The 23,598-nt window shown below is 34.2% G+C and overlaps 1 protein-coding gene across 5 annotated transcripts in view; it reads left to right on the top strand.

Annotated features, from left to right (window-relative positions):
* Dmd (dystrophin) overlaps window positions 1–23,598 on the top strand; it is a 2,011,337-nt gene that overhangs the window by 1,444,028 nt on the left and 543,711 nt on the right. For all 5 annotated transcript variants that reach the window (XM_077107047.1, XM_077107046.1, XM_077107045.1 and 2 more), the window contains 2 exons: window positions 2,562–2,773; window positions 21,686–21,840. In XM_077107047.1, the coding sequence (XP_076963162.1) occupies window positions 2,562–2,773; window positions 21,686–21,840 (367 nt within the window). The remainder of the gene's footprint in view (window positions 1–2,561; window positions 2,774–21,685; window positions 21,841–23,598) is intronic.

Raw genomic sequence — 23,598 nt, 5'->3', positions numbered from 1 at the left:
CTAACAACTATGGCTACAAGGTTCTTGGATTTTCTGGAGTGGTTTTCTTATACCCTGCTTATGTTGTGACTTATTACTTTGTAGGTAAACCTCTTAGATCACACAGTCCAAACAATAGGAATATGTCTATAAGCTAAGATACTCCAGAATCAGTGGGGAGATATTGAAAAGTTTTTTTTTAGTATATTTTCTGTTGCTATAGCAGAATCACTAAAACCAGATAATTTGTCAAAATAAAAGAGGCTTAGTTTGACTTCTGATTCTGGAGTCTAAGAAGTCCAAGAGTATGGTACTGACATCTTTTCAGCTTCTAGTAAGAATATCATGATATTTCAACTCATGGTGAAAAGTGGAAGGGCAAATGGGTGTATGAGTCTTTGCTATTCAACATTCAGTCACTGTGAAAATAAAATACCTGATAGAATAAACTTAGGGGAAAGAAAGGTTAATTTTGACTCATGGTTTCAGAGGTTTCAGTCCATGGTCCCTTGGTTCTTTTGCCTTTGGACCTGTGATGAAGCAGTACATCCTGGTGGGGAGAGTGCCATGAGGAAGATGCTTACCTCATGGTGGGTAGAAAGTAGCAGGGGCAGGGTTCCAATGTCCCTTTCAAGGGCACATCCCCAAGAACCTAACTTCCTTCCACTAGACCCCACCTGCTAAAGATTTAATATCTCCTAATAATGTTATGGGCTGATGAATAAGCCTATTTTTCTAATAGTATTTTTTAGTTATAGTCAGACACGATGCCTTTATTTTATTTATTTATTTTTATGCAGTGCTGAGAATCAAACCCAGGGTCTTGCACGTGCTAGATGAGTGCTCTACCACTGAGCCACAAACCTAGCCCCAGGAGTAAGCCTTTAACACATAGACCATTGGGGGGACATTTAAGAACCAAACCACAGCAGAGGCAAAACTTGAGAGGCAGTCTTGCTCTATAACAACCTACTCTCACAGTAACTAATTCAGTCTGGTGAGAGCAAGAGTTCACTCAGCTAAAAAAGGCATTACTGAATTCATGAGTATACCAATGACCATCTCCCACTGTGTCTCCCTTCCCAATAATGCTCTCTTGTAGAGCAAGCCTCAACAGGAGTTGTGGAGACAAACCATACTCAAGCTATAGCAGGTTTTAAATAGGGAGTAAGGTGAACAAATTTATATTAGTTACTAATCTTTCTCCAGGGTATAATTTATAATGTAAAACCAAAACTTGGGGCAGAAGATTTGTATACAGTGTACTACAGACATGAAGGGGGAAAAAAATGCAGTGCTTCCCATTAGAAACAGAGAAGAAGGTATGTATGAAGGAAATTTGATGATTGTGTGTGTGTGTATATGCACACACTATATATGACACACACACACACACACACACACACACACACACACACATATATATATATATATATATATATATATATATATAATGTTAAATGAGGGTTAGGGAAGAATCTAGAATCTCTGTTAGGTTTCATTGTTAAAGGATAAAGAGGTTGGTAATTTTGTTTATTTTCTACAGCATTATTTTTATTTTTGATACCAATTTAAAGAAGTTGTTTAGAAAAAAAATGTGATCCTATTTGTTGTTAATATTCTAAATAAAGGATTTCTTAACCAAATCTAAAGGACTTCTCTTAGACTCATAATGATGCCAAAAATAGCCTCAATATAAGCCAATTGTACAAAATGTACTCCACATGAATTCTTTAATGTTGTTAAAAGAAGTTTCCAATACACCTAAATACTCTTGAGTTTCCTCAGAAGATTCTAAGAAAAGTGGTTTATTTAGGAGGTAAGGGAAATATCAGAGGAGTGAGGAAGTAAGAACACTAAAGCAAGGAAGCAAGGTAGCCAATAAAAGTTGATCCATTATCAACCAGCTACCACTGTAAGCCACTGCAAATTTCTCCCTCCAGGGAAACTCTAGATCCCTTGGAAGACACATGCCTCAGAGTTATCTCCCATAAGGGCATAAGAGTGTCCATACCCAAATTCCTATGATCAGCCATTAGTGATGGGCTGTTCCTAGGACATGGTGAGGAGATATCAACTTCAATATGTTTACCCTGCCACTTGGATTTCTATTACCACAAGAATTTGCTTTGCCATCCAAAATCCTTCAGGCAATAAAATGCAAACTCTGGTACTAAAAATTGGGCTAATGAATAGTAATGGAGAGGAGATTTGGGCATTCTGCTGTAGAACCTTTCTAAATGATGACTCATATTTGACTCTGAGAATTGACAAAATAGTTAAAATTTATACATATAGGTGCTGGGGTTGTGGCTCAGTGGTAGAGAGATTGCCTTGCATGTGTGAGGATTTAAACCTGAGCACTACATAAAAATAAATAAAATAAAGGTTTTGTATTCATCTACAACTAAAAAATGTTTTAAAAATTTATATCAATATATATAAACATATATATGTGTATACACACATATATGTGTTCTAGGTCATCTTCAGGAAGATAATTTAACAGAAATGGGATGTTAAATTGAAAATGTCTTCTCCAGACTACTATTTATCAGTGTTCATTTTTCCTTTCATTACAGTTGAAAGAATTCAGAATCAGTGGGATGAAGTACAGGAACACCTTCAGAACCGGAGGCAACAATTGAATGAAATGTTAAAGGATTCAACACAATGGCTGGAAGCTAAAGAAGAAGCTGAGCAGGTCCTAGGACAGGCCAGAGCCAAACTTGAATCATGGAAGGAGGGTCCTTATATAATGGATACAATCCAAAAGAAAATCACTGAGACCAAGGTTAGTATCAAAGATTTATTCTCAAAATAAAATACTGGTAAACTGAGTAAAACTATGCCATGGATTAAATATTAATGATTTTTAAATATAAATTTATTAAAGGAAAATTACATTTAAATTGAAGTAACTTTTGAGTCAGAATAGAGATAAGTGGAAAATTGATGGCTAATATCAATCTTAAATTGATTTTATTTTATCTGGGTAAAGTGGGATGGTTTTTATATTGAACTATATTTTAAGATCACTTCAAAATTGCTGTACATAGCACACTTATTTAGTAGCATGAAGTCAGCTATTTGGGTTTAACTCCTTCCTAGAAAAACAAATAACAAATCTACTCCTTACCTTATTTGAGCGCCTAAATGGAGAAGTGGCTATAGCACAAGGGAGGAATAAGGCATACTCTGATTTTCTCTTCCCATTCTCTGACCTCAAGCCCAAATCATTCTTCCCCCTTCTTTCTTTTCCTTCACTTTTTCCTTGTTTCCTCCCAAACTTTACCAGATATATATCTACTTAATAGTTTAGAACTGCTTAGGATATGAAAAAGGGAAAGGAAGTAAAATTTATCTAACAATTATATTTTATAAAACACCATGGATGATGCTTTGCATCATCTTGAATCTTTCAAATGTGGCATTTGTAGATCAGTAGAAAATACCTTAAATGCTAGAGAATGAATACCTGTAAAGGAATTTTAAGCAGAAATCCCCTACCATTTTAAGCATGATAGGAGGTTGATCAGACTGAGTACTTGATCAAAACCCTTTACAGATTTTTGTATCTGTTAAAAAAGGCCTTTTGCTAAACAGATATCTGAATATTATAATTATACCATCTTAGAAGAAAACCATATAGTTTTCTTGGATTAAGAGGTTTTTGTTTCTAACTTAAGTTAGAAACTATAATAAGAAATAAACACTGAAATGACAATAGCTAAATACAATAAAGAATAATAAGATTCATTCCTTGATTATGTCATAGCCCAGTGGAAGCTAAAAAGCCCTTTTTAGGAGTTCTGTCCAAATGGTCACTTGGGGATAAGCTTTTCCAAATTTTGGAAACTATCATATTAAATATATGGCTGCCCAAGGCCACTAGAGGAGAAGAAGAGAGAATATAGTTAGTCAATCAATCCATGGGACTTTTAGCCGAGCTTGAAAATTCTACCATATCTCATTGACAAGAGCATGTTTCCAACTTATTTTCAGAAAGAGTAATTGATGAGCTTTTAGCCAATCTGTATCATAGCCACTTTGTCAAAGGATCTAAGCTGCTATGAGAACAAGATTTTCATTTATACAATAAGAATATTAAAAGGCCACATAGGATTTTAAGTCTTAACATTAGCTTTGTTGGAAGCAAAATCTATGTGGACTAAAATTCTTTCTCTCATGAGATACTTATTTTCACTAATATGAATAAGCATAGATTGTATTGGTCATTTCTAATGATCATTTTCCTTGACTGACTATGTGAAACAAAATCCATGTGGTTATTCTCTAAGGATCTGGTTTTACCAAGAAGGTACTCTCCATAAATTCAGGATACTATGAATTTAGCAAATCATAGATTAAAGTGGTAATGGATGAGAAAGAATTAGCAGGAAAACAAATTTGGCCTAGAAGAGATAGATGAGGGAAAGGAAAGATGAGAGGCATATAATGATAGATTTTATTAGGGATAGAGGAGCCTGGATATTGGCAATTGAGAAATAATCTTAACCTAAGGGAATCTTAAAGTTATGGCAAAGATGATTAGGGTTTAATAGCTCTCAGAAGAGTAAGTGGCTTCCAATAAGACCAAAAATGGCAAAAGGAAATGTGAAAGAAAACAAAATGATCTTACTCTCAACCATGTAAATGTTTTAAATAAATACATAAAACAAAAACAGTATTGTATTACAATCACTATCCTTGTCAAACTTTTGAAATTTAAAACAAAATGCTCTAGAATGTTCTATCTGAAACTTCATTATAAAAAGGGCTCAACCATTCTCTATAGAAATGGATATTTTGTGTTCTATATTTAGGAATTTAATGATATATATTGTTGTACATTCAATGTAAGTTCATAAGATAGATAAAGATAACAAAAGCTGTGATCTTCCCATTCATTTCCTGAATGACATATGCTAATAATAAAAGTATTCCTAATGTTAATACTTACTTTTAGTGAGTGAGTGGTATGTGTGAAAAACTATGCTAGTCACTTCACATATATTGGTTTATTTCATCTTTTCAAAATCCCCTTATGGAAGTATTCTTCTTTCTGTTTGAAAATAAGAAAACAAGGCTAGAAAGGTTCAGTAACACAGCTATGATGTGAATACATAGCAGTTACTCTTGTAGATGATCTCACAGATTTCCTCTTCCACCTATTGTCTGTGTGGCTAAAACAAATTGAGAAAACACCATGAGGGCCTGAAGGAAAGACAATTGTAATTACTAATTGACAGATAAGATCATATTGTATTACTTACATAAGCCAGTAGGTAGAGAAAACAGGCAGGGGACAGTTTTGTATTATTTTCTACCATGAAAGACCCAATTGTTCTATTTTAAATGAAATTGGTATTTTAAAATTCTTCTTAGAATTTAATTTCGGGGGCAAACTAAATAAGCTCTGGTCTTTATGTTTGATATATTTTCACTACTGAGTGATATTAGCAGGATTATCACTTATTTAAGGAAGAAAGTAAAAACAGACATGATGTGAAATTGGGGGATTTGACCAGGATTTCCTTCCTCATAAATTCTCTCTGAGACTGTGTGCCTGAGACTGGCAAGAGAGACTGTGGGCTTCATCAGAGTTGGAGAGCTGTGATTGCAGCAGATACCCTCCCTTAAGAATTATCACTGATGACTACCCTGTCACTAATGAGCAAAAATGAAATAGTTTCAAAGACAACCACCAGCATTGTTACACCCTTTTATAATCTAGACTAATCACCATACCTGAACCTTAAAAAATCAGCAAGAATCCTGATGTATTAATGATCCATAATTGCTAATCTTTATCTATAATCTCTTCTAGTTCTTATCTACATATATTTTAATTTTCCTAATAATGTAGGTAAAATGTTTAATTTTGATTTGTAAGTTCAGCATTATGGCATAAATTTTATCAAAATTGCTATATAACTTTTAATAATATTTTTAATTTTATAGCATTAAGTCCCATCTTTATTTCCTTACTAGTTTGACATTTTGAAAAACTCTTCATATGGTAAGAAAAAATAGTAGAGAAGAAATAGGAACGATAATAATCCATTCGAATAATAGAAATCAAATCTGAGATGGCATCTGGGAAAAACCTATCTTAAAACCATGGACAGGATAGAAAGAAACTGCAACAGGAGAGTCCTAATTTACCTAACAGGATGCAGATGGCCCATTGTGTCAATTAGTAATGTGTAGGTTCTTAAGAAAAGTCCATATTTATCATTTATTTCTTTGCCATATAATCCTTAAGTTTTTTTAAAAAATGAATTAGAAAATACTTAATTTTGTCAACCATAAGTCTTCATCTGATCTCCTCCACAGACCTGATACAATAATTTTCTTTTGAGATAGAAAGACAGATGTTAGGGCAAAACATACAAGATTTCCCTCCTAATCAAAATGCCTGCCAACAGGCCATGACAAAATCCCATGAGAGATAGTGCCATTTAGAACTTTGATAAGAGGCAAAAAATAGTATGCCATTGGTTCCTAAAACTGCCAGCAGTGGTCATCATGGGATTTATTTAATTTGGCAGAATCTTGGTTGAGTTCACAACCTGTTCCCTAGGATATTAAGATTGGTCCAAACTTGGCAATGAATTCTTTGGAAAAATTATTTCTTCATCATAATTTTAAACTTTCGTTTCCAGTGTCAAGAGAGATTTGCCCAGGCTCAGAGTTTTCATTTATTTTTCTCCTTTCAGCTTTTGAAAGAGAAATTCCTTTTTTGTCTGCTTTGTGATTGCTTTTGTGTCAAATTCAGCATAAAAGCTTTTCAAACATGATGGCATTAACTATTTTCTGCTTGGCTGAACTAAGAGTACATGAATTCAATAGAGAAGTGAAGTCTTGTTTGAGCCTAGCTGATTTGGCTATATAATACTTAAAACTATTTGAAGCAAGAAATCCAATAATTTTCAAATTATTAAATAAACATTTCCAAGGCTGCAAAATCTCTGTTTTGAAGACATTCTTTAGGGAATCAGAACTTAGATATATTGTAATCAAATAATTAATTTTCAAACTAGAACTGTTATATATAGTATGTTGGCAATTTGAGGATCTCAAATTATTTTACTAGAAAAGAAAGTAATCAGGGGGAATTTTTTTTCAAAAATGGAAGTATTTTTAATTATTTTTGGAGGGATAGATGGTATTATATGATATCCTCTCTGCCTTAAAGACAGGTACAATTGTGGAAGCTTAATTATTGTTTTGTAGATTTTGTTTATTTTTTTTACAGTTACACAAAATTAAATCAGCAAGTTGACCCACATTAGTAATTTGAGGTTTGGATTTCTTGTACAATAATAGCAAACATCAGAAATATTGCTAGGACCTATCATTTCTTCATGCGTTTTAAAATTCCCTTTTGCTTTCCCCTAAAGCTTCAACATGATTAAAGAGAAAGAATCAATAAACTAAAACATACTTTAAGAGTATAAGTACTATGACCGGGGGAGCTGTAGCTCAGTGGCAGAGTGCTTGCCTGGTATGTGTGAGGTACTGGGTTTGATCCTTAGCACCACATAAAAATAAAGGAATTCTGTCCATTTACAAGTACAAAATTAAAAAAAAAAATACTAAGGCCAGACTTGGTGGCACATGCCTGTAATCCCAGCAGTTTGTGAGATTGAAGTAGGAGGATGGTGAATTCAAAGCCAGCCTCAACAAAAGTGAGGTGCTAAGCAACTCAGTGAGACCCTGTCTCTAAGTGAAATACAAAATAGGGCTGGGGATGTGGCTCAGTGGTTAAAAGATCCTGAATTCAATCCCTAATAACGGCCCCCACCACCAAAAAAAAAAAAAAGAGTAAAAGTACTATGAAATTTCTCAAGGTATACAAGGAGAGCACATTCTACATCACTCGTAGAGCATAAGTAGTAATGGGCTAGTATCCCCCTGGTGCTGCTCTATTGTATAAATATTTAATGGCAAGTCATCATGTCTTGTATTACTTTAGGCCTTGATTGTACCATATTTTTCATAGTTTGTTTTTCACAGTTTAACTTATTCCATGCCTGAAAATATGTCACTCTGGAAATCTACTTGTCCACAACAACAATGAAAATGCCGGCAAATATTGTTAAAATCATCTTTTCTGAACTCTTGAAATTAACCAAAGGACTGCCAACAATTTCTGACCTATTAAACTTCAGTAAGAACAGCAACGTTTGAGATTCTTTACCTTGGCCTTTCCCCTTCATTTTCTCCCAGCTCTATAGTAGTCTTGAAAGTCAGGAGACTTATATCCATGGAAATTATGAAAATTAGCATCTTTGTATCCACCAGAGAATGTAGACAGGATTGGAGTTCCTCAAAAAGGCCTATTGTATCCCTAGAACATCAACATTATTAGATCTGTCTTGCAGCTTCCTAGAAAAATTCTATGCACAGAACCTTGTCATTATTTTCCCTAATGTATAGCTAACTCCCCAGGCAAAGTTGTACAGCCAGATCGTCCAAATGAATCAGTAGCAATTATTTTACATAGCACCTTCCTTAGGCTATACTGCTAGTTGAAATAAGCATGTGTCTTGAGAAGAAAAAAAAAAATTAAATGAAGATCTGAACAATTAAATGTCCACAGAGGACATGAACAAGCTCTGACATATTCCTAGGAGATACAAAAGACTGTATACTTGTGTTAACAAATAGAGAGTATAAATAAAGAGACAGAATTTATAAACAACAACCAAATTGAAATTCTGAAGTTTGAAATCACAACTAGAATGAAATTTTCATTAGGGAGTCTCAGAAACAGGGTTGAACTGGCTGAATACAGGAGAAATAATCAGCAAACTTGATGAGAGGTCAATAGGGATAATTCAATCTTAGAAACAAAAAGAGAATTAAGAAAATACATGAAACAAGAACTGACAGAATTAAAGGGAGAACAGACAATTCAACAAAAATAGTTGGACATTTCTCATTTTTAATAATGAATAGAACATTTAGGCAAATCAACATGGAAACGGAAATATGAAAAACCTATTAACTTACAAGACCTAATAGACATCTATACAACAATCCACCCAATAATAGCAGAATACATATACCTCTCAATTATACAAGAAATGCTTTCCAAGATAGACAATATTCTATGCCATACCTCTCAATACATTCACAAGCATTAAAATCATATAATGTAGACTTTTCTAACTACAGTGGAATGAAATTAAAAATCAGTAGAATAAGTTAATTTAAGAGTTTACAGCCAGGCATAGTGGCACACACTTATAATCCCAGTGGCTCAGGAGGCTGAGGCAGGAAGATAAAAAGTTCAAATTCAGTCTCAGCAATTTAGTGAGGCCTTAAGCAACTGTGGTTAAGTACTCCTGGGTTCAATCCCCAGTATCAAAAACAGGAAAAGAATTTACAAATGTGATAAAATCATATAACATATACTTAAGTAGCCAAAGGTCAAAGAAGAAAACCAAAAGTAAAAATACTTCAAGAAAGAGTAAATAAAAATAAAACATTCAAAAATTTATGAGAGGTAGCTGAAGCAATGCTTAAAATAAAACGTGTAACTATATGTGCCTATATTTAAAAAGAAGAAAGATCTCAAATCAATAGCCTAACCTTTTACCTTAAGAAACTAGAAAAAAAGAGAATGATTAAATCTATAGCAATCAGAAGGTTATAATAAATACTAGAGTTAAATGAAGTAGAGAAAATAAATACAGTAGAGAAAATCAGCAAAACCAAAATGTGGTTATTCGAAAAGATCAACAAAATTGACAGACAACTCTTTAGATACACTAATTTTTGAAAAGAGAAGAATTCCATACAATGTGGACAGCAACATATGATAATAGAGGCAGAGATTGGAGTGACAGAGCTGCAAGCCAGAAAAATACCAAGGATAGATGGTCACTGCCAGAAGATAGGGAGAAAGAAGGAAGGATACTAAACTACAGTTTTCAATGGGAACGTGGCTTGTTGGAATAGGAGCACAGAGGCTTGATTTTGGATCTTGCTTTCAAACCTCTGAGACTGTAAAATTGTGTTGTTTTGAGGCGCTCAGTTTGTAGCACTTTATTGTGGCAGACTTAGGGAACTAATACAGAAGGGGAGTCCCTCAGACTAAAAAAAGGGCAACTACAAAAAATCCATAGCTAACATGGGAATGAAAGTCTGAACGCTTTCCCTTAAGGACAACAATAAAAAGAAAATACAAAGAAAACCACAATGAAATACCACTTTATACCATTAAGATGGCTAAAGTCAAGAAGCCAGATAATAACAAGTGTTGATGGTATAGAATAATTGGAACCTTCATACATTATTGGTGGGAATTTAAAATTGTGAAAACACTTTGGAAAACTAGCAATTTCCAGAAACTACACATGGAGTTATTGTATGACATAACCATTCTACTCTTAGGTGTATAGTCAAGAAAAATGAAAATATATAGATATAAATCCTTCACTCAAATATCCATGACAGCATTATTTATAATAGCCAAAATGTAGAACCAACCCAAATGTTTTTTGGCTGATAAGAAATGTGGTACTTCCAACAGTGGAAGATTTGACAATGAGAAGAAATTAAATGCTATAACATGGCTGAACCTCAAAAACATAAAGCTAATTGACATGAATCAGTCCCAGAGGACCACTGGGAGCAGGGGACAATGGATGGTGAACAGTAACTGTTAATGGCATAGGATTTATTTCTGGAGTGAAGAAAGTATTCCAGAATTAGGTTGTGTGGATGGTTGTACAACTGTGTAAATATACTAAAAACCACAAAATTTTGTACTTTAAATTGATCAACTTAATATTTTATGAACTATATTCAGCAAAGTTGCTTTTAAAAGGATATCTTCATGTCATTAAGATTATGAATCTTTTCTTGTTTCTTAAAGTGCAGATGTATAATCCCCTGTAATTAAAAGGCACTGGTATTTGTAAACAATAATACAGTTTACCACCACTTTCTGGAGATCTGTCCTCTGGCATTCTCTCTGGAGTCATTTCTACCCAACCTTTTCCACACCCTCTCAACTAGACTACTCTTAGATGCCTTGGGTAGCTTGATGATTTGTTAATTACAACACTGCTTTAGCCTTTTAATAAAGTCAGCAAATTAAAGAGAGCCCAGATAAAGGGAATGCTTTCCAAAATGTCATAATGAAATTAAGGTAATGAAGCACTTGGAGGACTCTCCTCCCTTCTTTTTGTATAAAACTTATTCCAAAGAAGCTGGAAGAGAAATGGTGCCTGAAAGTAAAGAGGGGGGAAAATAAATTGTATGCCATTAGTTTAATTATAAAAATTCATTACATGAAGCCATGTAAGACAGAAAATAATGGAACTCTAATGGGTTGGCCGATAACGCATTTACTTGCCTGCTCTCAGCTTGTAGTCATTGTTGAAAGGACAAAAAAGTAACAACGTTGGTATGTAGTCCTCAAAGCAATTGAAAAGATTAATCATTTCCAGTAAGCTGGAAAATGAGGGCCATTTTCTTAAATACTATCCCCTCTATAGAGTGTTACCTTCTGAAACAAAGTTGTTTGGTAATGTTGAGGGTTTAATAGATGAGTCTTGAAGTTAATGGTGGGAGGTTTTACTTTTGAAATAGCTTCCTTACAGATATTTTAACATTTCTATTATAAATCCATAAAGACTTTTTATAGGTCATTTTAAGTCACACAAGGAAGAAAGAAATTTGTGTTTCTTTTCCCAGTAAAGATTTATAGAAAGAACATTAATTCAAATTTAGGGCTAAATTATTTAGTGATATCTTTTTATAAACCAAATATATTTTTTCTGCTATCTTTTTTAGGAAATGACTTATTTGTATACAATAATTTTCCAATCATACAATGGTCATCAAGAAGAGTATTTTATATTCTTCAAAATTCAGTTATAGAAGACCAAATTATTTTTCTTAAATTCCTTAAAATGAAAATACATCTCCAACTAGATTGAACCCTAAATTGAGAATCCATAGAACTGCATTTTTATGTTGCCTATCTTACTATGCATCTTTTGTTTCTATTTTCACATTTTTATTGGTGCATTACACTTGTTCATATTGATGGAATTTGTTGTTACATATTTGTACATGTTCGCAATATAATTTGGCCAATATCACTCCCCACCACTTCCCTCTCCCTCCCCATGACTATGCCATCTTGAACAAGTCCCTAACTTCCAGAGATATTGTATTGTCACATGGACAATTGTGAGATTGCATGACAAAAAGAGAGCAAAAGGTTAAAGTGGATGCACAGATGGAAGTTATATATAATGGAGTCCTTCTGATCTGAAGAGAGATTTGAACTTTCATGTCTTCTATGTACTAGACACACAATAAAAGAGTTTACACAGAGGAGCAACAGAGGTTCTATTTGTGTTACAAAAAGACTACTTAAGCAATTGTATGGAGATGAGAAAGCAAGTTTGGGCACATGCTTATAATTCCAGTGACTCAAGGGTCTGAGGCAATAGAATCGTGAGTTCAAAGCCAGCCTCAGCAACTTAGCGAGACCATGTCTCACAAGGAAAAGTAAAAAGGGCTAAGGAGGGGCTGGGCTTATGGTTCAGCGGTAGAATGCTTGCTTAGCACGTGCAAGGAGCTGGGTTCAATCCTCAGCAAAAGAAATAAAATAAAGGTATTGTTGCCAACTACAATTAAAAATATTTTTAAAAAGGGATGAGGATGTGGTTCTGTTGTTAAGTCCCCCTGGGTTCAATCCCTGGTACCCAAAAGAAAAAAGGAAAGAAAAGAAAAAAGGATGAACAAGAGACGAAGGGGACCTAAAATAAGGTAGTAACAATGAAGGTAGAAGATTTGGATATAAGGGAAAATTATGATGTACCTCCTTTAGGGGTGTGCTCCCTGCTTCCTTCTTCAGTCCTCCTTCTTCAGCTGAGGATCAATTTACAATCAGAGGGAATATAATATTGAGCCAGGGACAGAACCATGGAGAACAGTAATATTTAAGGAACAGGTAAAAAAGAAAAACTTGAATCATACAAGAGAACAGAGGAAATTCAAAGAGAAGAAACCAAGAAAGGAAAAAAATTTAAGGAAATGACAGTAGTCAATAGTACCAGCTGCTGCAAATGAATCAAGTAAGTGAGAGCCTAAATCGTTCCACAGGCATTGGCCATTGCAAATTTTAATCCTTTACATATTTTTACTCACCAAAAATGCTACAAGCAGGGCTGGGGGTGTGGCTCAGCAGAAGAGCACTCGCCTCGCATGTGCAAGGCCCTGGGTTTGATCGTCAGCACCACATATAAATAAATAAAATAAAGTTATTATGTCCAACTACAACTACAAAAAATAAATATTTTTAAAAATGCTGCAAGCACAATTCATAGTAGCCAAATTATGGAGCCAGTCTAGGTGTCTATCAACAGATGAATGGATAAAGAAAAGAAAATGTGTTTATATATATACACACACAATGAAGTTTTATTCAACCATAAACAAGAATAAAATTATGACATTTGCTGGTAAATGGATGGAACTGGACAACATTGTGCTAAGTGAAATAAAAATCAAAGGTCAAATTCTTCTCTCATCTGTGGAAGCTAGAGGGAAAAAAAAAGAATAAAAAAGGGACCTCACAAAATATAATGAAGATCAATGGAGGAGGGGAAAAGGATTGAGAAGGAGGGTGAAAGGGAGGGCATTAGGAAGTACCCGGGAATGAAACTTATCAAATTATGCTATGTTCATGTATGAATATACCACAATGAATCCTGCTTTTATAGTTATAATGCACTAATTAAAATAATAATAACAGAAGGAAGACCACTAGAGTAGAGGAGGAAGATTAGGGGAAAGGAGCAAGGAAAGGAAAGGGAGGTACTGGGGAACGAGATTGATCAAAGTATGTTATGTGCATATACAAATATGTCACAATGAAACCCACTATTATGTATAATTATGCACAAATTAAAAAATCACAAAAACTGCTGCAATGAAATGAAAATATTAGTGGCATACAACAGTAAGGATGTGTTGCCTTTCCATGAGTTTACAATTTGGGTGGAGTGGCACTTCATGCTTCAGAATTGATTGAGGTGACTGTGCTTCACATGTCATTCATACTCCTCTTGGGATGAGCAGGCTAACACATGGTATGTTTGTCTTATAGGGATGGGAAGTTCCAAAGGGATAGTCTCATTGCACAAGCACATTTCAAGCCTGTGCTTGTGTTGCTTCTATTAACTTTTCGTTAGGATTAGGCAAAGTAAGTCACATGGTCAAACTCAGGGTTAAAGGCAGGAAAGTAAATTCAGCCTTTTGTTGGAGAAACTTCCTAGTTACATAGGAATGATCATGGATACAGGGGGAGGTAAAGAATTAAGGGCTTCAGTGACTTCTATCAGCATAGTTTTAGTGGAACGGCAAAGGAAGAAACCTGATTTTGATGAAATTTTAGAGTGGCAGAAATGTAACCAAGTTAAGGCAATGAGTGAATATTTACTTTCTGAAGAGAGTGACTATGGAAGGAAAGAAAATGATAAGAGTCCAGATTTCTTTTTATTTTTTTAAGAGGAGACACTCATATTTGAAGGCTGTAAAGATGGACCCTGCAGAGAGGCAAGAAATTGGAACACACATCGAGAGAGGGAGTACATGGAGGAGGATCCCAGAATAGATGGGTGCCCAGATGGTGAAATCAACTTCCAATAGCAAAAGAATCACCTCTTCCTCTGAAACTAGAGAGATGGATGCAAAATGTAAATTCTGATATTTCATGAAATCAATGCTAGATATATGAAATTATCACTGTGGAATTGTATGTAGGATCATTCCCAATGAGATTTCTTTTAGTTCATATCAACAGGGTTCAATTTGGAAACCACACCAGATATTTCAAACAAAAGGAATTTAATATGGAAGACTGGTTCTATGGGTAATGGAGGAGCTAGAAAATATAACAGGAGATAGTGAGGCAATTCTAAATTTAGTAGCTTCAGGAAGCTGTTACCACATCAAGGGCTGGAGGGTCAAGTATTATCAAAGCCCAGAAACCACAACTATCTGGTGCTAACTCAACCACTGTGAAGACTGCTCAGCAAAGATCATGGAGGGAGGGATTGACCAGTGGAAAATGGAGACACAAAGGAAACACTGCCCAAATGGAGAGAGCAGGGGAGAAATTCTCTAGTTTCACCATTTATCCTGCTCTTCTATTATTACCAAAAGCTTGGTCCTTGGCCCTGATGCCAATCCAAAAACTAGGATATGGTTTTGAGAAAAAGGAAAAAGAAGTTTTATTGTTTTGCTAGAAAATGAGAAACACAGGGGACTCCTGCACCAGAGGCTGTGATTCTGCTCGTGGGGGAACAGGAAGTTTGTTGTTGTTTTTTTTTTTTTAACTTTTTAAAAAGTTATTTATTTATTTTATGTGGTGCTGAGGATCCAATCCAGGGCTTCACACGTGCTAGGTGAATGCTCTACCACTGAGCCACAACTCTAGCCCAGAACAGGAAGTTTTTAAAGAGGTGATTCTAAAGCTATATTCCACTCATTCTCTATCCAGAGTTGTAATTCACTTGTTAATTTAGGAATTAGTCTTTTCTGAGGTCTTCTGGTGCCATCCTCAAAGTCTGGAATACTTTCCTATGGTGGGTGTGTACTCAAGGAAAGATAACTGCCTAGGATGGGGAAGAAAGGTAGTCCTGTTTCCCCTGAGATTAAGAAGGGGGAGAGATTATGGAAGAGCAAGGGGAGAGGGGGAAAAAAGAAAAATGGCCTTTTAAAAATAAGTTGTAGTGGCACAGCACCAAGGGCTATATTCAAAACATAAAGTAGACAACTGCTACAGTATCTCTTGCCAGCATCTCTCATTGGTCTGATCCAATATGCTAGCTAGCAAGAGATCCTGGGAAATTCTGATCCCCTACAGGGTTTAGTTCCTCCACAGTACTGAGTAGAGAATGGACAGAGAATGGATCTGAGTTAATAAATTCTTAGTTGTTAGTTCACAAAGCTAAATTTCCTTAGTTCATATATGCAAACACATTATCCAAGGCAAAATGACAGAAATTCAATATAATACATAGAACTTAGTATCCATAAATATGTTACAATCCTGTTTTATAATTTTCCAAGCAATTTGATTTTGATTTTGACTCCTGAAGCATAGGCAGAGTAACCTCCCACTGTTTTACATCTAACAAAACTGGAACTCACAAGGTTAATGACTTTAAGATCAAACTGCAAGGTGATGGACAAAGGTGGCTTCTTGGGAAGTTGCCTTTTTCTTACTTTTAACTGCTTTTCATGAAGCTTCTGAGACAGTCATTAAAAATTTTAAAAAGCTAGTTCACCCAGAACAAACATTTATTTCACTTGTAGGTGAATATCCCAAAACACGTTTTATAAGAAAACCTTACAATAATACTCAACCTTAAAATTGTAATTATATGGCCATGCACTCACTTGTTTTATTTTTTATTGGGCATTATAATTATACATAATAATAGAATTCATTATGCCATACCCATTCATGTACATAAGGTAATTTGCTTAAACTCCTTCCCTAGTACCTTCCTTTTTCTCCCCTCCAACCCCCATTCACTTGCTCTACTAATTTCTTTCCCTTTTATAATAATTAGTATGTGCTCATACTTCTAAGTTAGAGGGAATCTATTAGAGCTGCTGTATTTATAGACAATGGCTATTAAACAATGAGCCACTTGCTTTGCATTTAGTATGGACTCACATCATAGTTGTAGTGGCAGAACAGCAAGGGCTATATTCAAAGCATAAAGTGGACAACTGTTACAGTATAGGTTGGATCATTAAAAGTAGTAGTGATAGTATTACTAGATTCCTAGGTCAGAGGCCTGACTCTGGGGATCCAATAAATCAGGTCTGGCCACTCACCCCAAAAACCAAGCAGAAAAGGTAATGGTGAAAAGCATGAAAGGTGAAGCTAGATCAAAAAGACAAGAGGACCCACATTCTTAGCCCAGTCTTTGAGAGGTTGACAATGGGGTTTTATAGAAGGGGAAATGAGGGGAAGGGTTAGGGGATTTGAACAACTAGAAGTTTTTCAGTCACCAAAGCAGGTGATCTTGATTAAGTGAGGTCTGTCCATCATTATCTCAAGATTGGTCAGGTGGAGCCTTACCCCAGATAAGAAAGTTGCTATTACCTGGCAGGTAGCTTTCTGTCATCACAAGAGATATATGTAATCCAAACTTATTCCTGGAATCCAAGGTGACTGGGAACAAAGAGGATGGATGCAAAATGGAAGCAGAGATGACAAGTCTTTAATCCTGCTTTTAGCTACCCATCAGACATTTGCAGGCACAATTGAATAGTGTAAGTCCTTGTTAGAGTGATAACAGTAGTGATGATAATAATGATAGCCAATATTTATTTAATTCTTTCAGTATGCCAGACATCTCTGTATTTTTCCTGAATTTTCTTTGTTAATCTTGATAATCTTCTTTTAAGGTGTTTATTAATATTCTCAATTAACAAACAAGGAAACTAAGGCATAGATAATTAATGTTCCCATGTCATGTGATTACTAATTTATTAAGCCAGAATTCAAACCCAATAGGTTCATTTGATTGCCCAGACTTTTAACTACTTTTTTATTTTTCCTTTCTTTTCTCCCATGTAGTCAATATACATAAAAAGAATTGTTGCAAAATTTAAAGTGAGATAAGTCAAACATTAAAATAGGAAAAAAAAAAACCCTCAAAATTCTTGAAATTGCTTATGGTTGTCTCATTGTCCACAATTATTTTTATGCCTAAAATAGTGTGGATAAATATCAAGTATATTGCAGCTGCATCAAGTTAGGTATGAATATGAAATATTTCTCTCTTGGTCAGAAATACAATCTTTGGGGAATTTAGCATTTTATGTTCTTCATAGGAAACACACACATATATACCCACAAAGTCATCTTTTTTATAGGCTAGTGCTCACAGTATTTTAAATTTCTTCACACACCATGATCACAACACAAACAATTCCCCATAGAGTACACCATTGTAAATGGAATTCAGAAAGAAAAAAAGGTTGTGTGTGAAGTCTATTGTATTTTTGAATTTACACTCCTTCTGAGGTCTGGAGTTATCCCAGTAGTAAATTTCACAGTGGTAGGCAAAGCTGGTCAAGGTCATGGTTCCTTGAATGATGCTTGGGTAAAACCCACAGTAGTCAGGACATTATCTTAGAAGGAAGGGAAACCAGTCTGTTCTGATGAATGTCTTTAAGAAGAGAAAAAAAGAAAGCTTTGGTTGACAACCTTTGTGTTTAGATAAGGGTCTTAGTGCTCTCAATGTTAGTCAAGGTCAGTGAGAGATTTTCTTTTTAATTCTACATCCTCACAAAACTGCGCAGTATTCAGTGACCATTAGTGCTCAGCCAAGATTTTCTTGGTATAAAAATTTTAACTTTTATTGTGAGTACAATTTTAGAGAAAAATACATGGCACTTCATTTTTGCCTTTCAAGCATGTATCAAAAAGTTTTGGTTTGAAATCAAGCTTCATGTTTTTACTATGACATTGCTAATTTTACTATTTCATTCAGAGGTTTTGGAAAATCCTAGTGTACCTTGCAACTTATACATATAGGTATTTTTATGATCTACAAACTTATTTAAGACTCATTGTCACATTCTCCTATTTAAAAATTTTCAACAGCTTTATTGAGGTATAGGTGATACAGAGAAATACAGTCCATGTTTAATAAAAGTAGCTTGATGTGTTTGAAAATATGTATATGCCCATGAAACCATTCAAAGTGTGTATCCTCTTCTATCTAGTCTGCTTAAATAGCAACTCATGAGTGAAGGGTGACATCCAAGATTATTTAACTTGCTTAAGTAAATGATTTTAATTATATACTTATTACCATTTTTATATGCTTTACAAGGTAAAGTACTGGGGGTTGAAAGAGATGCTTAACCACTGAACCATATCCCCAGCCCTTTTTTATTTTTTATTTTGAGACAGGGTCTTGTTAAATTGCTTAGGTTATCATTAAATTGCAGGAGCTGGCCTTAAACTTGTAATGTTCCTGCTTCAGCCTCCCAAATTGCTGGGATTACAGTTGTGCACTGTCACAACTGTCTATAAATCTTTGTTAAAAAGAAGTTTCCTGGGCTGGGATTGTGCCTTTGTGGCAGAGTGCTTGCCTTGCACATATGAGGCACTGGGTTTGATCCTCAGCACCACATAAAAATAAATAAATAAAAGTGTTGTGTCCATCTCTAACTAATTTTTTTCTAAAGAAGTTTTCTTGGGAAACAGTAAACAGGTTATTGGTCACAGTTTTGTGGATATTTATGTTATAGATGATAAAAGGTGATCTTTTAAAATGCAAATACCACCCTCTAGATAATAAGGGTTGATCAGTCTTCCTTGTCTTACTATACATTATTTACACTTTAGGTTTCTGAGGAAGAGAAGGAAAGGAGACATAATTTTGTTCAGAAGGAAATTTTCAGGAAACGCAAGACTTTGAAGGTTATGTAACCTCAGAAGGACTTTTGAATCACTCAGGAATCTGAAAAGTAGAAAATAGGAGCTGTGTAACACACAATAAAGGGAGGAGGAAAGAATAGAGTTCATTAGATTAGACAAGAGGGAATGAAGAGAAGGGGGAGATGGGAAAAGGAAAGACAGTAAAATGAATTGATCGTAACTTTCCTATGCTCATATACACCACCAGTGAAACTCCACATCATGTACAACCACAAAAATTACACATGCTTGTACTACATGTATATATAATAACTCAAAATACACTCTAGTATCATGTATATATAAAAAGAACAAATAAAGCTTAAAAAATAAAATAGCAGTTATGGTGCTTCATGTAAGTGTGGAAGGAAAAGAAGGCTTTCCACAGATAAATTTTAGTTGCATTGTAGTAGTAGCAACTGTGCTCTGTGCCACAGAAACTCTTTCTTGCTTTCAACTTTAGTTTCTTGGTTTGATAATCTGGGTCTAAAATTCAGTAAACATTGTCATTTAGTTTAATTCTAAAATGGAATGTTCTAGTTAACTAAGAAATGTCAGATTAAATACATATTATGTATTTTTAAGGGATGGAAGTCCAATCAAATCCATTGAAACTATACTGAAAGTACCAATGTTAGATTCTTATTATATGAACATCATACTAACACAAAACAACAGCTATGAAAACAAAAAAATGATTTCTCTTTTCATAAACAGTAGTTTTTTTCAGCTTCTGTTTTCCTTCCAATTCATGACTACATTTTTTAGGTTATAACACATAATATAAATAAAAAATTTGTTGCTTTTTGCACAAGAAAACTGTGTTCCCTTTATAATGATTACTGTGCACATTTACTATATATTGGGACTTGCATTAATGTATTATATGCTTTTAACATCTCCTATTTAAATATTAAAGTTACCTGGGTTTTTTATGATTTTGATTTACAAAGATCTTTATTTTTATAGTATATTTATCATTTTTAAAATTTTTTATTAAAATAAGTTTTAAAAAGTGAGATTATTGGGTCAGTGGGATTAAGCATTTGTATATCACTTGGAATCTATTGCCTAATTGTCCTAATAGAAACTGTTCCTAGCAATAGCATATAAATATGCTAATTTTCCCAGTCTTTCTGACTTTGGGTTTGTTTTTTTTTTTTTTTTGTTAATTTAATTGGTGTTAAATTGTATCTCACAGATTTAATACTCTATTTTTTATTACTTGAAAGTTAATATTTTCTTTTCTATAAAATCTTATTCTGTCTGTTCTTTAAATTGCTCATTCTTATTTCTCTGCCCATGAATCAATAGCTTAATCCACCATATTGAATTTGATATAACTACCTTAACAATATAATATTATCTAAATGTTTAAAAGCCTCCTACTTGCAAAAGTGTTTAATAGAAGTTTCAAGCTGATAGGCTTCCAGGTACACCTATAATTAATTGGTTGACTTCTTTCTTTGAAATGTTCTTCCAGTAATAAAATGGCTAATTGGACAACACTCGATTGTCAAAGACAAACAAAGAGAAAAATAGATGATTTTGTTTAGCATGATTCCTATATTTTGATTTTTGTTCTAATTTTAAAGTAAAATATTTTTTAAATATTATAATCCTTTAAAAATTTTTGTTTCTAGAATAATGGCACTGTCCTTTTGTCAATATTTCCTGTATGCAGGTTTAGTTGAATACCAGTAGATGGCACTAATTACATAAACAATTCAACAAGTTAATGAAGAGAAGAGAAATGCATGAAAAAAAAAATTCTGTTCAAATTTTGTTGTGTGTCACATGCACAACGATTATATAGAAACTTGTTTTTATACTTTGCTCTCTCCTGTGATAAAAACAATTAAGCTCACTTTATTTCCAATTAATTGGTACTAAATTGAAATACTTAAAACTGGTTACTGCTCTAGCTGCTACGTTTGAAAAGTTTTGTCATGAAAAGGAGGTTAGCTTATACTGTCATGGTTTACTAAATCATATAGTTGGTTAAAAACAATCTTGAAGACATATCTAACCTAAGGTTTCAGAAGCTATTTGAAGAAAGTCCACCTATAGATTTCAGAAAAAGAACCTGACATTCATTCTTTTATTTATTTATTTATTTATTTATTTATTTATTTTATTAATTGTTCAAAACATTACAAAGCTCTTGACATATCATATTTCATACATTTGCATTCTATTTCCCATATACATCTATAGCAGTTGGCCAAAGACCTCCGTCAATGGCAGATAAACATAGATGTGGCAAATGACTTGGCGCTGAAACTTCTCCGGGATTATTCTTCAGATGACACCAGAAAAGTACACATGATAACAGAGAACATCAATGCATCTTGGGCAAATATTCATAAAAGGTAAGAACTACATTATTTCTAAAACTATTATTGGCTATAGTAAAAGGGTGGCAACACTGAATGGACAAAACAGGTTTGTTTTTCCAATCCTGCTAAACTGGAGCTTAGGAGGCTCCAAGATGGCAGATGCTGACTCAACTCACAGGTTTGACTCAGCCTCCTATTGTAATGATGAGAATGACATGATTTGCCCACAGTCAAAATGTAGTGACAGAATCAAGAGAAAACAAGAACAAAATAATGATCTGTAGCTGTAAAAGTCATTTATCAGTCTTCTCTGAGAACTCTATTCAAACAAATACCTTTCTAACCCATCATGGCACATGCTGTGTGTCCCATGCTTAATCTGACAAGTCACTTTGAGCTTCATAATGGTGTTATTGATATCAAAAATGCCGCTATTATATCTCACTCCATATCCCCATTGGGAAAATCCATGTAGGGTATATGACTCATAATTTTCATTTCTCATTATATATTTATGGAAATTTACAGCTCTTAGAGCACTATCTCCTCAAACTAGGTCCTGTCTCCTTATTAATCCCTAGTGCTTTTCTTGCATTAATACTTATTCCAATCATAAATAAAAACATGAATTATATCATTCATGTTTGTCTTACAAATTAGTCTAAACTCCATGAGGGCTGAAATTGTCTTTCTTTTTTGACACATGCCCATGTTCTAAACCAGGTGACATGATAGGGAGCTAGTAAATATTTGCTAAATGATGACTCCATTTGCATAATAAAGTTACCTTGTGTATACTATGATAAGTGAAGGATAGTTGGGCTCTTGTTTCGAGTTGTGTCAGACAGTAGGCAAAAATAGCACCTTAGCAATGATGAGGACAACAATGGTGAAAGAAAAGTTCTAGAAGATGACATGAATTACTGAAAAGTCAGTTAGGTAGTCTTTATTAAAAAGGAAAATCCTACCAAAAGGAAAACTCAGATTTTAAACAAAGGAGCAGGAAGTCTTAGGAATAATGAACTGTTGATACATGAAAATAAAAAGCCAAGTAAACCTTGAAACTGAGTGAAAGTAAAGTACTCCTGTGATGCTTAATTTAAGCTGGTGACCCTAGAGAATAGAGTAGCTCTAGTCCTGAATTCCAGACAGTGGATGTCCAGATGACCATTAAAAAGAAAAGCAACCTAAAGTTGAGGAGCTGGGGTCTTATCAAAAAGACCCTGGTGGGGAAAGGGCAAACTTCAATAGAGAACTGATATTTGGGGAGAAAAATCTATCAGTTTTAGATGGCAAGGTTTGGACATTCTTCTCCAAATAAAAATCTGCTAGCTGTTCAGCAAAACAAAGGCAGATTAGACTTGTGAAGAATTATCCATATGAAATCAATTGGTTATCATAGAGTCAATCATTAGATCTCAAAGGAAAATGCCTGCTTCTAAAACAGAAGCCTCTTTGGGAAAGTACATTAAGATGATAAATTAATTTGGAGAGTTTATATATGTAAATTAAGAAGGAGTAAACAAAAGTGCTTATTTATAGTGCAAAACTAGAGTTTCAAGGGACTGAACAATTCCATCTGCTCTACTCTTTCTGGAATATCCCTCTCTCCATATTCTCATGCTGCATAATGTCCTAAGCAAAACTCTAAGATCTTTGATCACTTTATTAAGGTCTTTGAATTATCTGGGGGAAGGAATTCCAGTTTGTTTTTTGGTTTTGTCCCTAAAAAGCTATCAGCTAAGGAAGATATAGAGTTACTTCTCCATAGGTAGAATAAATGAGACTTAA

The sequence above is a fragment of the Callospermophilus lateralis genome, chromosome X (assembly GCF_048772815.1).
Source record: "Callospermophilus lateralis isolate mCalLat2 chromosome X, mCalLat2.hap1, whole genome shotgun sequence".
NCBI lineage: Eukaryota > Metazoa > Chordata > Mammalia > Rodentia > Sciuridae > Callospermophilus > Callospermophilus lateralis.
This window is presented reverse-complemented; position numbering and strand designations above follow the sequence as displayed.